The sequence below is a fragment of the Danio aesculapii genome, chromosome 14 (genome assembly GCF_903798145.1).
Source record: "Danio aesculapii chromosome 14, fDanAes4.1, whole genome shotgun sequence".
NCBI classification, from domain to species: domain Eukaryota; kingdom Metazoa; phylum Chordata; class Actinopteri; order Cypriniformes; family Danionidae; genus Danio; species Danio aesculapii.
The window spans coordinates 43,103,455-43,120,369 of NC_079448.1; the positions used below are offsets into that span (position 1 = coordinate 43,103,455).

Here is a 16,915-nt window from a genome sequence, read left to right on the forward strand (position 1 = left end):
ATGAACGAAGCTCTTCTTTGAGTCAGATCGCTTCAATGAATCAGGTAATCCATTTCTGTGATTCCCTCACATACTGATAAAAGAGTCAATCGCTGATTCAATCATTTTTTTATCAGTAAGTAATGAAAATGTAGGTTTGTTTCTCAAACTAAATTTACATGCTTATTTTTAGTGTTTGTAGGTTGATTTTAAGATACCTACATAGTAATTGTACATATAATGAAAATTTGCATATACCTCGGCATAGCTCAGGGGTCACCAACCCTGTTCCTGGAGAGCTACCTTCCTGCAAATGTCAGTTGCAACCCTGACCACACACACCTGTCTCTAATTATCAAGTGCTCCTTTAGGTCCTAATTAATTGGTTCAGGTGTGTTTGAACAGGGTTGGAGCTAAATTCTGTAGGAGGTAGCTTTCCGGAACAGGGGCACATCTAAACCCTGGCATAGCTGAATAATACAACTTCAGTACATAGAAATGACATACCGTGAGCCTCAAACACCATTGTTTACTTGCTGTCATGTAAATTTGGAGTGTAAAATCCTAGTGAAAAACAGGCCAATCCAAACAAAAAAAAAAAAAAAACCAGTTCTGACGTAATTGTAATTCAACCAGGCATGGAGTATCTTAGCTCCATATCTTAGCTTGTTGACAGAATGCAAAATGCAGGATATACAGATTATACATTTATTTAGCAGCATCTCAAAGAGGCATAAGGGCTGTTTAACTGTATCTTTTATTAGTTGCGTGTATATTGTGAAATGTGCCACATATGTTTGTAGTGAGGCAACAAACACTTGTAGACTGCTGAGTATAAGTGTTCAATGCACGTTTATGCATCGTGTCATATCACTCAGCTTTTACTGTCAGTTTATTTCTGGTGTGAAATAATGTAAAATAAATTATATGTGCACTTTTCTAGGGGTAATTTATGTGATTATAAAGGAGCATATAAAACCCTTTCTGGATTAATTTTATACTTACCTAAGCCACATGCCTACCACAGTATATACTGTAGACATCAGAAAACATTTTAACATATTAAATCAATTAATTCTATTCAGACCAGCGCAACCCTAATTTTCACGTTTTGCACCACGCTGTTTAAATAGCAAACAATTTTAATACAAATTTGTGCCACTCTGTGAACTCATGTGCGTGCCGGTCTAAAGGAGGCGTGTTAAGGCACATTGTTACTGTGATAGACCGCTCCATTGACCAACTAAAAGCTGGTCGAAAGTCCAGAGCAGAGCGTGTTAATTATAAGCCTATGCAGGTCCAAACGTTTACACATTGCTTAATACACACAAGATGTACAGCAATACACAAATATCTTTACATATGAAAAAAATAGAGGATTAAAACGTTACAAAAATTATTATTTTCTACATAAATATAAAAATTACTACCTCCATGCTTTCTTTACAATGGGGGGCTTTTTTAGTTTATTCATAACAATTTGCATTTGTATAATGGTATTATTAGCAGTATTATTATTATTATTATTATTATTATATGCATATTTATATTTGATTTACTAAAAACAAGTTTAGATTTGTCCACCTGTCGGGTTTTGTAGGCCTAATTAGAGCTGTAAAGCTTAACTTTTCGATTTTAGGTGAGAAATTAAATCTGTTGGAGATGTCCAATAGATTAATAGGTACCGAAAAAGTTTACATGGGGGGTGATCACCAGAATGGGGAAGTTCCAGAGTAAAATGAGAAAATATGATACACCAGTGTTTTTGAATAAGGAAAAACTGTCTTTACACTGTTTTTGTATTATTTATTTTTATTTTATTTATACATGTCTCTTTTATTCCTGTTTATGTAAAGCACCTTGAATTGCTACTGTGTATGAAATGTGCTATATAAATAAACTTGCCTTGCCTTGCCTATGCATTACCATAAGGGGCAAAAAAATAGGACATGCGTTTGGATAGTCTATAACTATCCACACTTCGTTATTGTAGTTAATTCATTTGTTTGCTGGAAATTAGAAGTGAATTTAGAAATAGTTTGGAAACAAATATTTGTGCTTAACAAACTAAATTAAATATGTAGGCTAATGGATGTCTTCAGTGCAGTGTGTACAACGCCGTTTCCATGCTCAACGAAAAGTAAAGGAGTAAAGTAAAGAGTAAAAGTAAAGTAAAGAGAAAGTAAAGAGGCCGAATGAAGGAGGCTTGTTTTATCATCCTCATGCTGCAGATGGTCTGTTTAACTGTTTTCTCGCTAGTAAAGTGTTCAGTTTTAACCACTTACAAAGTCCGACATGTAAATAGCAAATGTGCCATGGCCCTTTAACTGACTCTTAAAGGGAATAGGAGATGGGACTCTGATTGGTTTAATGCATGTTATGCTCAAAACACACCCATAACTCATTAAGAGAATAAGCACAACCCTGTTAGACCATGCACCGGGGGGCAAATCGTATTTTTCTTTTCTTAAAATGGCAAAAGTGGATTCAGACACAACCTTAATGCTTTTGCGCCATGAGCTTTAGACTTTGTGTCCAGATTGTTACAATAGAGCCCTATGTTAAAAAAGACATTGCTTTAACCTATTCAGCTCTGTGAAAATGCAGAGTAGCTAACTTTAACTCAGCATATTTTAGACTACAGGTTTGATAAATGATGGCAGTATATGTATTTTGTCATTAATTAACTCTTTAATTGGACAAAGAAAAACAAGAACAATAGATTAAATAACACACACCTTAAACGACTAACTCCGAATGCATATTTTGCCTACACTGTTTCTTTTGTTCTATGTTTTGTTGATCTCTTTGTGAGTTCTAAACAGAGGGGGGTTTCCGGTTTTCAATTAAACATGTTTTATTCAGGTCTACTTTTGCATCTTGATAATGGATTCCGAGGCTTTTTATTAACCTACAGGTGGGTGGGCTCGGATATTTAATGTCATCCCGTCTGAACTCCTGCTGCCATATTGCAGTCTTAAATATTGAATTGACTCTGTTATGTTGATAGATGACAAGATTAACCGTGTTCAAGAGCGAAGTCAGCAAGAGAAGAGATATGCTAATGCGAGAGAAGACAGCATGAGTGAGTGTGTTCAGCCAACCTGGTGAAACTCCCGCTGGTGCTGCACTGCCCCGACGTCTCCTCCGATGGGCAGCTGCTCGGACAGCTCCTCGTCTTTAGCTGTCAGCCATTCGATGATCTCCTGTAGGGACAGCTGGAGCTTCCCGCTGTTGTCCGAAAAGGCCTCAAGTCGTACCCTGCCAACACAGCAAACGACAGGCCGCCACAGGGCACGGGCCCACGGTCAAACTTAGACAGCACTGAGATCACAGCACTGAAGAAATAAAAGAAAAAAACATCCATATATCTACAGTCTCGGGACATACTCTTAGAGCACCTTGTCACCATTTCAGTTTTATTATTTCTAAGGGTTTCAGAATGTTATTCCCTGCTGAAACATACTGAGACAACAGCATATATTATAGCGAGACAACAGCATATGTTATGTTCGAGATGCTATATGCTTCACCAGAAAGTCTACTTTAAAACAATTATATGACAAAAAGTCATGACAACAAATGTTTTGTGTTATGTGTTATGAAGCGGACAGGAGACAGAGGTAAGGAAACGTTAGGGTGTTTATTAAATGACAACAAGGAGCACATGAAGGATAGCCAGGAGGATCAGGAATGATGTTGGGGTCTTTTCCTCCGTGGCTGGGTAACAGGAATACACGAGGATGGACAGCACACACCAGATACAGCTGACAGAGGATGACACAGACTTGGAAGGACTAGAAGACAGGACGATTCGGGAGGACCAGGAAGACTAGGAGGAATACAAAGAGAACAGGTAAGTAAATCGTTTGTTTTAGCTGAGGATGACTACGCTGAGTGGTCGCTCAGTTGTCCGCTTTCGTCGAGACGAGCCCGGACAATGAGCGACTGGAGTGCTGTGCTTTTATCTGGTGCTCGTGAATGTGATGCAGCTGTGTGCTCATTAGAAGTCAGGTGATGGTGATCTTCGTGAGTGGGGGTCGTGAGAGCCTGACCAATCCATGACAGTACCCCCCTCCCCAGGGCCCGCTCCTGAGGGCCGACACCTCCGACGCCGTGGTGGTCTCCCTCTGCCTCTAGGCGCTGGGAACTCAGGGTGGCTCTCATGAAACTCCACCATGAGACTAGGATCGAGAATATCAGCTCTGGGAACCCATGTCCTTTCTTCGGGGCCGTACCCTTCCCAGTCCACCAGGTACTCCAACTGGCCACCACGACGTCGGGAACGCAAGATCTCCTTCACTGCGTAGACGGCTCCTTCTTCTAGGAGCAGTGGAGGAGGGGGTTCCTCTTCGTGGTCAGGCTCTGTGGAGGGAAGAACAGGATCGTGATAGGGTTTCAGGAGTGATACGTGGAATGTAGGGTGAATACGGTAGTGAGAGGGTAATTGTAGTTTGTAGGTGACGGGGTTAACCTGTTCCACGATGGTGAAGGGACCAACAAATCGGGGACTTAACTTGCGAGAGGGCAGTCGCATGCGTATGTCCCGGGTGGATAGCCACACCTTTTGTCCGGGTGTGTATCTGGGTTCTTCAGACCTTCTCCTATCGGCGGTTACCTTGCTTCGACGGACTGCCCTCTGCAGATGTTGATGAGCCTCGTCCCAGACTCTCTCGCTCTCCCGGAACCAGTGATCCACTGCGGGGACATCAGATGGTTCGCCATCCCAGGGAAAGAGCGGTGGTTGGAAGCCCAGGACGCACTGGAATGGCGTGAGTCCGGTGGAGGGTTGCCGCAGTGAATTTTGGGCATATTCTGCCCAGCCCAAATACTGGCTCCAGGAGTTCTGGTGACCACTGCAGAAGGTCCTCAGGAACCGTCCCACCTCCTGAATCTTCCTCTCTGTCTGCCCGTTGGTTTGGGGATGATATCCAGAAGAGAGGCTGACGGCCACACCTAGGAGCTTGAAGAAGGCTTTCCATAGACGTGAGATGAACTGTGGACCTCTGTCCGACACAATATCTTCTGGAATACCAAATGACCTGAAGACTTGATTAAAGATATTGTCGGCAGTTTCAAAGGCTGTGGGAAGACCTTTCAGAGGGATTAGTTTGACAAACTTTGAGAATCTATCTACTATGACTAGAATACAGGTATTACCTTCTGACGAAGGGAGGTCAGTGATAAAGTCCACTCCTAGGTGTGACCAGGGACGGTTCGGAATCGGCAAGGGATGGAGCTTTCCAGCGGGTAGATGACGTGGGCTCTTGGATTGGGCACAGTCCTTACAGCCCTGAACATATTGCCTCACATCCCTTGCCATGTTTGGCCACCAGAATCGTTGGGATACTAGCGAGAGAGTATTGTTGATCCCTGGATGTCCAGTGCCTAGCGAGGTATGTAAGGAGTGGATCAGATCTACCCGGTGTTCAGGTGGTATGAACTGCCGATGAGGAGGGCATCCCGGCGGAGCAGGGGCTTCCGGAGTGGCAACGACTGGAGGAGCGTTCCAGGTGATCGGACAAATGGAGATGTGTTCGGGAAGAATCTTCGTTGGGAGTTCTTCATGATCGTGATGCTCGTGTAAACGAGAGAGAGCGTCTGCTCTTAGATTCTTGGGTCCTGGACGATAGGAAATGGAGAAATCAAAACGTGAGAAGAAAAGTGACCATCTGGCTTGACGTGGACATAGTCTCTTGGCCTCTTTGATGTATTGGAGGTTTTTGTGATCTGTGATCACCTGGAACGGATGTTTGGCTCCCTCCAACCAGTGACGCCACTCCTCCAAGGCTAGCTTGATTGCTAGAAGCTCCCTGTCTCCTATGCTGTAATTCTGCTCCGCCGGGCTCAACTTCCGAGAGAAATAGGCACAGGGATGCAGTCGGGGCGGTGTATCATGATGTTGAGATAATACTGCCCCGACGCCGGTGGTGGATGCGTCCACTTCCACCACGAAAGGAAGATTTGGGTCAGGATGAGTCAGGAGTGGGGCCCTTGTGAACTCCTTCTTAAGAAGGCGGAAGGCTGCGGCTGCTTCTTTGGTCCACTCCAGTCCTTTGGGTTTACCCTTGAGGAGATTAGTGAGAGGTGATGTAATCCTGCTGTAGTCCTTGATAAACCGTCTATAAAAGTTAGCAAACCCAAGAAACCTCTGGAGCTCCTTAATGGAAGTGGGTTCTGACCAGGATAGAACAGCCTCAATTTTCTTCCCATCCATACGTATACCGGTTTGGTCAATGATGTATCCCAAGAAATGAATCGACTTCTGGTGGAATGAGCATTTCTCCGCTTTGAGGTAGAGGTGATGTTCTCTCAATGTGTGTAGGACCTCCGCAACGTGTTGGCGATGTTCGGCCTCACTCCGGGAGTAAATGAGGATGTCATCTATGTACACTATTACACAGTGGTGAAGAAACTCCCGGAGGACTTCATGAATGAAGTTTTGGAATACGGAGGGGGCGTTGACCAGACCGTAAGGCATGACCTCATATTCATAGTGGCCAGTAGGGGTCACGAATGCTGTCTTCCATTGGTCCCCCTCACGTATTCTTATCAGATTATACGCGCTGCGGAGGTCCAATTTAGTGAAGACTTTAGCTTCTCGGAGCTGTTCCAAAGCGGCTGGTACCAGAGGAAGGGGATATCGGTATTTTACTGTACCGTTATTTAGGACCCTGTAGTCGATGCATGGACGCAGCCCTCCGTCCTTCTTGGCCACAAAGAAGAAGCTTGAGGCGGCTGGTGATTTTGAGTGACGTATGTACCCCTGACTCAGAGCCTCCCTTATGTAATCTTCCATTGCCTGATTCTCTGGAAGCGAGAGCGGGTAGATCCTACCTCTTGGCAACTGGGCATCTGGAACTAGGTCGATCGCGCAGTCCCATGGCCGATGCGGCGGTAGCTGGGAAGCTCTCTTGGGGCAGAAGACATCATGAAAGGAGCTGTACTCCTTAGGAATGTGGATAGACTGCTTCTCAGGAGGGCTCTCGACCGATGTTGCAAACAAAGAAATGGGGTTCCGACCTTGAAGAGGGAGATTTGGAAAACAGGCAGGTGTACATCCAGATCCCCATTTCTTTATCTCTCCTGTGCCCCAAGAGATGATGGGATCGTGCTTCACCAGCCACGGGCGCCCTAGAATGATGTCCATATTTGCACCCTCCAGAACCAGAAATTGAATCCTCTCTTGATGTAACAACCCCACTTGAAGAAGGATGTCTTCGCATTGTCGATGGATACGGGTCGAAGATCGAGTGCACTGGGTTATCGGTTGTATCTGGTATATATGCGAGGACGCCTCAGTACGGAGGTGGAGTTGACGACAGAGGGATTGGGAGATGAAGTTCCCTGCTGACCCGGAGTCGATGAGGGCTGTGACAAGGAGAGAAATAGAGGCAGTAGTTATTTGTACGGTGGTAGTAAGTGGTTTACATTGTTCAATATTCGTACTGAATACACTCACTGAAGTCCGAATGGGACGAAGGGGACACTCCATACGGGTGTGTCCACTGACACCGCAGTATAGACACAGACCCCGGGTCAGCCTCCTCTGTCGTTCCGCTGATGTCAGTCTTCCAGACTCTATTATCATGGGTTCTGGTTCTGGAGAGGCTGTTGACTCAGGCGATTGGAGGAGTGCAGACGAGGGGGTGATGGTGTCCTGTTGATAGGAACGGAGACGATCGGAACATCGGAGAGAATGTTGGATGAATCTCTCCAGACCCATTGTATCATCTAATGTGGCCAGTTGGATTCGGAGCGTGGGTTCCAAGCCGAGCCGGTACGTGGTCAACAACGATCTCTCATTCCATCCACTTGCAGCTGCTAGAGTGCGAAACCGGAGCGCATATTCCTGTGTAGATAGAGTACCTTGCTTTAGATGATACAGCTGCTCTCCAGCGGCTACTTCCCCATCAGAACGTCCAAACACCTCTTTGAAATACTCCGTGAAGGTAGTGATGGAATTCATGACCGGCCCGGCTTGGTTCCAGATCGTCTCAGCCCATTTAAGTGCAGGTCCAGAGAGTAGAGATACGATGTAGGCGATCTTCGACTTATCTGTGGGATATAGAGAAGGTTGCATTTCGAATATGAGGGAACATTGTAACAGAAAACCATTGCACTCCCCCGCTCCGCCTGAGTAGGGCGCTGGTCGGGCCATGGGACTGGAAGGAAGGGCCGAAGAAGAAACTGTGGAGGCGGAAGTGCTCGGTGCTGGTGGTGCGTTGGAAAGTGGAGCTGGTGGCTGTAGAATCCGCTTCAACTGGTCCACCAGCTCTTGAAGGTGATCGGGGGTGCTCATGTTGTCGTCGTTAAAGGTCCGGGCTTCTGTTATGAAGCGGACAGGAGACAGAGGTAAGGAAACGTTAGGGTGTTTATTAAATGACAACAAGGAGCACATGAAGGATAGCCAGGAGGATCAGGAATGATGTTGGGGTCTTTTCCTCCGTGGCTGGGTAACAGGAATACACGAGGATGGACAGCACACACCAGATACAGCTGACAGAGGATGACACAGACTTGGAAGGACTAGAAGACAGGACGATTCGGGAGGACCAGGAAGACTAGGAGGAATACAAAGAGAACAGGTAAGTAAATCGTTTGTTTTAGCTGAGGATGACTACGCTGAGTGGTCGCTCAGTTGTCCGCTTTCGTCGAGACGAGCCCGGACAATGAGCGACTGGAGTGCTGTGCTTTTATCTGGTGCTCGTGAATGTGATGCAGCTGTGTGCTCATTAGAAGTCAGGTGATGGTGATCTTCGTGAGTGGGGGTCGTGAGAGCCTGACCAATCCATGACATTATGTTTATACCTTTTTAGCTATACAAAGTTTAACTTAACATATGCTGTATATTTGTCCACTGCAAATACATATGTAAATACTGTATTTTTTATACCATATAAAAGCTACATTGTGTCAAATTTGATTTATTCAAACAAAAAAACTAAACCATACATCTTATATTATAATTACACCTTGAAAATATTATAAATAGGCACCAAACAGTCAATAAAACAATACTCTTAAAAACACTACAGTAAATTATTTACATTTCAGTTTAAAAAGAGAAAATTGTATAATTGTTATTATTATTATTATTATTATTATTATTATTATTATTATTATAGTTGTTGTTGTTGTTGTTGTTGTTATAAAATATATGACTGGTACATTGGTTATACTAAGATTTAGTTTTGTTGTAATATTATTACATTATTATTATTAATATTATTAATATTATTATTATTATTATTATTATTATTATTATTATTATTATTACTATTATTATAGTTGTTGTTGTTGTTGTTGTTGTTGTTGTAATTGTTATAAAATATGACTGGTACATTGGTTATACTAAGATTTTGTTTTGTTGTAATATTATTACATTATTATTATTAATATTACTAGTAATATTATTATTATTATTATTTTTATTATTTTTATTATTATTATTATTATTATTATTATTATTATTATTATTATTATTATTATTGCTATCATTATTATTATTATTATTATTATTATTATTATTATTATTGTTGTTGTTGTTAATAATAATAATAATAATAATAATAATAATAACTGTACAAACATATATTTTTGGTTTGGTTGTGTTGTAATATTATTTTTACTAATATTGCTACTATTATTATTAATATTATTATTGTTGTTATTCTTCTTCTTCTTATTATTATTAATAACAATACCATTAATAATAATAATAATAATAAGAAGAAGAAGAAGAAGAAGAAGAAGAAGAAGAAGAAGAAGAAGAAGAGGAAGAAGAAGAAGAAGAAGAAGAAGAAGAAGAAGAAGAAGAAGAAGAAGAAGAAGAAGAAGAAGAAGAAGAACAATAATAATAATAATAATAATAATAATAATAATATTAATAATAATAATTATCATATTTACGACCGGTACATTGGTTATATGTTTGGTTTTGTGGTTATGTTATTAGTAGTACTAGTAGTAGTAGAAGTAGTAGTGACTGTTTCATTGTAAAACCAATATAACAAAAAATTATTTTACAGCATTACATATGTAATTATTATTTAAAACATTCAAAGAAACACCACAGACTACTTGCATTACTACCCAGTAAGTCACAGCTTCAGCTAACTAAAAAGCCTCGATCTTCAACCCTGGCATGTCAAAAGAAGACTAATGCATAGCGAGGAGCAAAACACAGCTCTGTGATGTCTCAGCATGTAATGAAACAGGAAAGCACGTCTCAACCCATTGCCCTGCATTTACATGGAGGAACTCATGGGACGAAATCTGATCTGTTTGCTGGAATCGCATTTTCACAACATGATAAATAAAATATAAGCAAGTCGTTTAGCCACCTGCCCACACAGACTGGAATTGTTTTCGAGACATGCAGGTTCTGTCTACCTCCCAGCTGATGCTGCACACAGGATTGAGAGAGAAGAACCTTGTGTTTCAATAACCCCCAGACTCCCAGCATGCAGCTGACACTAACAACTGCATTATTTCTAGCCCGTTATATATACATGCCACTCAAAACACTGACAAACCTTAGGGAATACAGGGGGGAAATAACCGAGAAGAGAAAACATACAGTATATTTATTTAAAGGGCACATGTATTTATGAGTGGTCAAGGGGGAAAGGTGTGATTTGTGATTAACAGGTGTTTTCTGTTTATTTGCGGTTGTGAATTGCATTATGGGATGTTGAGCTCTGCTCTGTCAACTTTTAATGTTGAAAATTCAACTCTACAGCTTAACAAAGTGACTTTTAATTCAATTAAGTTCAATTCATCTTTATTTCTATAGCATTTTTTACAATGTAGATTGTGTCAAAGCAGCTGAACATAGAAGTTCTAGTAAATTGAAACTGTGTCAGTCTAGTTTTCAGAGCTGAAGTTCAGGTTATTTCAGTTCATTGTGGTTTAATTTTTCACTGCTGAAAGTCTAAACATCGAAGAGCAAATCCATCGATGCACAGCTCCAAAAGTCCCAAACTAAGCAAGCCAAGAACAAACTTCACCAATTGACGAAAGTGAAGGAAAAAAACCTTGAGAGAAATCAGGCTCAGTTGGGCACGACCATTTCTCCTCTTGCTAATTAGTGACACTGTAGTAGTTTGAATCAATATAATGTGTAAGAAATAATATATAGAGAAATACATCAGTAAAATAACAGTAAATGAACTGGCAGCTTATAACAAGGTTTTTGTACGGTAATATACAACACCAGCCCAGACAATATATCATATTAAACTATTAAAAATGTTAATAAAAGTCACTTTTTTAAACTTTTCAAGAGTAAAAGTTGTTGGAAGAAAGATCAAGGTCACATAATGCAATTCAAAACATTAAAAAATTGGGTAAAATAAAAAATTAAAACATGAATCAGCGCCAGTAGCGCAGTGGGTAGTATGATTGCTTCACAGCAACAAGGTCGCTGGTTTGAGCCTTTGCTGGGTCAGTTGGCATTTATGTGTGGAGTTTGCATGTTCTCCCTGAGCTGCTGTGGGTTTCCTCCGGGTGCTCCGGTTTCCCCCTCAGTCCAAAGACATGTGGTTTGGGTGAATCGGATAAGCTAAATTGGCTGTAATGTATATGTGTGAATGACAGTGTATGGGAGTTTTACAGTGTTGGGTTGCAGCTTGAAAGGAATCCGCTATGTAAAACATATGCTGGATAAGTTGACGGTTCATTCCGCTGTGGCGACCCCTGATTAATGAAGGGACTAAGCCAAAAAGAAAATGAATGAATGAAAACATAAATCACAAAATATAGAAAACTGCACATTTTTTACAGTGTAGTCATTTTTTTTTAGAAAAGAGAATAATAAACTCAGGGTTAGCAGTGACGTGAATTTAAAAAAATGAACAACAAACAGGTAACAAGAGTTGTGTACAAATAAAAAATATACTTACAGGACAGGGGAAGTCAATCATAACATACAGTCGTGTAAAAAAATGTTGAGTTCCACACTATTCCTTATGTTGTCCCAACACAAATCGATAAGGTTAACTTCTAACTTGATAATTAAGTTGTCCCCAAAAAACTCAAAAAGTGTGTTGCTTTAGCTTATTTTAAATTAGTTTGAACAAGCAGCAAAAATCTTTTTTGAGTGATACCCTTCAACTGAAGAAAAACCCACAGTGGTCACTAAAATAACTTCATTGTAAAAAAAGAAAAAAGAAAAAAGTAAATGCTGTGCAAGCGAGTTGCCTTAAAACTTTAAGTCGAGTCAACTTTTTTTAAAGTGTTGAAACTGAAAAAGCAATAACTCATCAGAAATTACAAAATTAAATTAAATTGAAAAAGGAAAATAAATAAATAAATAAATAAATAAATAAATAAATAAATAAAGATGAAAATCAAGTGTTGATTTTGAAATGTAGTTCAACAGAAGCATTAAATAATAGGCAAACTAATAAAACTGGTCTGGACAAAATTCAAGGATACCTACTGTCTGTGCCTGTACATCTGATTTTAAGTTTGAGTGCTATAATCGAGTCCCTGGTGCATCTACCAAGCACCATAGAAAACAGGCCAAGCATGTGGAAAGTGACATAGGAAGGAGGTATTACAATAGTTATCAAAGCAGCAAATCATTAGCCCTCTTAAGCAATGTCTAGAGAACAGGCCACTGTCATACAATGACTTGCCTAATTACCCTAACTTGCCTAGTTAACCTAATTAACCTGGTTAAGCCCTTAAATTGCACTTTAAGCTGATTGCTAGTATCTTGAAAAACATCTAGTAAAATATTATGTACTGTCATCACGGCAAAGAGAAAAGAAATCAGCTATTGGATATTAGTTATTAAAACTATTATGTTTAGAAATGTGTTGAAAAAAATCTCTCCGTTAAACAGAAACTGAGGGAAAAATATAAAAGAATTTAAATTTAAAAGAAGGGCTAATAATTCTGACTTCAACCTTTAATATCAGCAAAATCACTGCATCGCTCATCAACTGAATGCCCACAAGACATTGTAACAATCGGCAATATATTGCAAAGCTAATGCAGCGATGACCGCATTAAGTCATGGGTGAAGTATGTACCATTTTAGACTCGCTCCAGGCCTTTTAGGTTAGTCACATGATGATGGTGCACCAAGACAATGTAGAGCATTTACCTATTTGTGTCAGTACAGTGTTTTTGTTTTCGGGAACACAAATTCATTTCCGTCTCACTGTATTTTCAGAATCCTGACTTCTTTCTATTTTAACAAGATGCTCCGGCTCTGCTGATAAAAAGCGGCCTCACAGCATGAAGCTGCTTCGCTGTGGGTTTGCTGCTGTTAGAGGTGTGGGTAGTGTTAGATTTGCAGCACACATATAGCTTTGAATTCCAGATAAAAAGAACTATCTTTTGGAGCTCATCTCAGCAATATTTTCCTGGGCCAGTATTATGTTTCTTGGCTTCAGGTGTGCTTTCACACAGATTTTACTGGGATTCTTCTGTGGTATTCTCCTAAATACCTTATAAGCTGGGTTTCTATTTGAATATTATTATTTTATGGTAAAACTCTGGATATAAATGGAAATAAAAACTATTAAAATACAGTGATATGAAAAAAATGAGGACCTCCTATGAAAGCCTGGGTATTTTGTAAGGGTTTTTAATAAATGGTTATTTAATCTCAATTTTAACAATGCAGAAAAAATAAGGTAATATTACTAAACAATTAAAACCAAAAAAAAAAAACGTTTCAAAACCTTCTGTGAATGTATTCCTACAAATAGGCATATTCTAACTGAGGAAAAAGTTAGGACACCCTATCCCTTAATAGTGTTACCCTGTTTGGTTGAAATAACTGCAGTGAGACGTTTCTCGTAGCCATCTACCAGTCTCTGATATTGGTCTGAGGAAAGTGTAGCCCACTCTTCAATGCAGAATTCATTCATCTGTGAGATGTTGGAGGGGTTTCTTGAGTACACAGCTTGTTTCGTCATCCCACAGCATCTCAATAGGATTAGGATCTAGGCTTTGACTTGGCCATTCCAGAACTCTTCATTTCTTAGTTTTCAGCCAGTCCTTGGTTGATTTACTGGTAGGTTTTGAGTCATTGTCATGCTGCATGGCCCAGTTCTGTTTCAGCTTTAAGTTTCGGACAGACGATCTCATGTGTTCCTCAAGCACCCTCTGATACACTGTAGAATTCATGGTGGATGCTTTGATGGTGAGTTGACCAGCAACCCCAAACTATGACACTTCCACCTCTGTGCTTTACAGTTGTTATGAGCTTCTTTTCCTGGAATGCTGTTTTTGGTTTACGCCAAACATGTCGTCTGTTCTGGTGTCCAAATAATTAAATTTTGGCCTCATCTGTTCAAAGAACATTATTCCAGAAGTCCAGGTTTTTGTCTATATTCTCTCTCACACACTTCAGTTTAGCCTTAATGTTTTTTTTAGAAAGCAAAGGTTTCCTCCTGCACACCTCTCATGCAAGTTAAACTTGTGCAGTCTCTTTCTAATTGTAGAGGAGTGCACTTTCACATCAACAGAAGTTAGAGCCTGCAGATCTTTAAGAGTTTTGGAGACCTCTTTTAGCATCTTGCAGTCTGCTCTCAGGGTAAACTTGCTGGGACGACCATCCCTGGGCATGTTGGCAGTTGTTCTAAAAGCCCTCCACTAATAGATTATTTTACAGACAGTGAAATGGCTCATTTTAAAATCTTTTGAGATCTTTTTAAATCCCCTACTAGACTCGTAGGCTGCTACAATTCTTTTTCTGAAGGCCTCAGACAGCTCTTTTGCTATCAACATGGTGCTCACTCTCTCACTTCAACTGTCAGGAGCACACCAAAATAAATTTCAGAGGCTTCCTCATTCAAAATGCTGAGTAAATATTTCTGAATAACGTGCACCTAATGTGGTACATCTGTCTGTGATTTGAGCCATTTTAAGTGTGAATAAATGTGAGGGTGTCCTAACTTTTTCCTCAGTTAGAATATGCAATTTTGCAGAATTAAATCTACAGAAGATTTTATTTATTTATTTTTTAGTTTTAATCGTTTAGTGATTTTACTGTAATCTTTCAGTATTGTTAAAATTCAGATTAGACAACCATACATTTAAAAAAACTAACAAAATACACCGTCTTTCATAGGGTGTCCTATTTTTTTCATGACTGTATAGTAAGATGGAAAAAATATAAGATGGAAACATTTCACATATTTTCAGTGCACAAGAAAAAAGTAATCTGACTCAACAGTTCTAATTTGCTCAACAGCAGTGTAATTTTAATATCATTGAGATACTGTTGTAGCTTTTGTTAATTGTCTGAATTAAGATTGATTCATTTATATATTTCGCATTTCATTTGGTTAACTATAATAAACTTGCTCTACAGTGAGAATTCTGAAGAGACACTTGAAGTGTAATTCTACTTGAAAGCAATTCTGACACTGTTATTTTTTATGTTAAATACTGTAAAGTTGCTTGCTTTAAAGCAGTCTGCTATATAAAGTGCTGTGTGAATAAACCTGGCATGACCTTACTTGACTAGAGCATCAAATTGCAGAGCTCATGTAAACACGGCTGTTATCAGATACGGCTGTTTTCTCACTGCTGTCATTTTAGTTGTGTGTTTATTTTGTTACTGAGAAGCCCACATTTACATATTCATCTAAACACCACTCTCAGCAGCAAGGGTGTTATTGGGATGTTTGCTAACATTATACCACTGCTTGTATATTTCAAACTACTTTTTAGCTCTAGATAAAGTTGAAAACCATTTTCAAAGCATCAGTCTCAGCTACTGAGATCTAAACACTGAAACAAACATGTTGTGGCTTAAGGCAAGGGTTTTCAAACTTTAGGACACACGCTGGCGGTGTGGGTGAGTTGAACATTGAGTACGTTTACATGGGCAACAATACTTTAATAGGATTTTAATATGATTAAGACAATATTCTAATTAAGAGTCTACCATGTAAACAGTGATTTTTGATTACCTTAATCCGACTAAAGTGATAACTGAACTAAATAGAAATGGAAATAAAACATGTGGAGTATGCATATATTAGTGGAATTATTGAAGTAAACACCGCAATCAAACTATTACCGTCATGTAGGACTTTTCGCCACATTTTGTTACTAGATCACACATGCGGCTGTTAGTAAAGGACCGCACATGCACGCACGCACGTGCGTATGCGCACAGACACAGACATGCACACGCATACGCACACGCATACGCACACGCACACGCATACGCACACACACACACACACACAACACAAAATGCTGACAGTTTTTTTTTTTCCATTCGATGTGCGGTATCAATAAAAGCAACACTCTACAACTAGTCCTTCATATTCGTGTCAAATACCCCAGTATGTCATGGGGGCATGAATGAAATGTTCATGAGGGAACGTTAAACTGCCGAACTTCAGTTAAAGTCGAGAAATTGAAGATGAAACATCCAAAAATACATGAGACTCTGCAGGAAACGTGAATAACGTTAGCCTGGTGACACAACATTCAAAAAGCACTTCACATAATTATATTGTTGTCTTATTTAGATTAAGGCAAATAACTATTACTGATGTCCATGTAAACATAGTCAGTAGTCTTCAGAGTAAGTGAAAGATCCAGAAGAGCATCCTGCTGATTTGATTCAGAAGGGCACTTTTTTGTCAGACGCTCACCAGTTTGACTTTCATTCATTCACCGTCATTAGTTTTGAAAAGTACCCGGTCCATTTTATTAGTATATTTTTACTGGAATGCATTAACTCTAGAGGTGCCTGATAGTTAGCTGTGGAGCTAACGTTAATCATATTATTCCCTCTAGTGAACGCATAAAGTCTCGCGCCCCCCTTAATAGGTGCTGGCGCCCCACAGTTTGAAAACCCCTGGCTTAAGGATTTGGGCCAGAAAACATTTAATAATTCATTCATTCATTCATTTTGCTTTGGCTTATTTCCTTATTTATCAGGGGTAGAGCG

At 39.9% G+C, this 16,915-nt stretch overlaps 1 protein-coding gene across 1 annotated transcript in view; it reads right to left on the minus strand.

Moving 5' to 3' along the window:
• Positions 1-16,915, minus strand: part of drp2 (dystrophin related protein 2) — a 156,351-nt gene that overhangs the window by 108,181 nt on the left and 31,255 nt on the right. Inside the window, exon 2 of the mRNA XM_056471891.1 lies at positions 3,084-3,240. Coding sequence (XP_056327866.1) covers positions 3,084-3,240 — 157 coding nt within the window. The remainder of the gene's footprint in view (positions 1-3,083; positions 3,241-16,915) is intronic.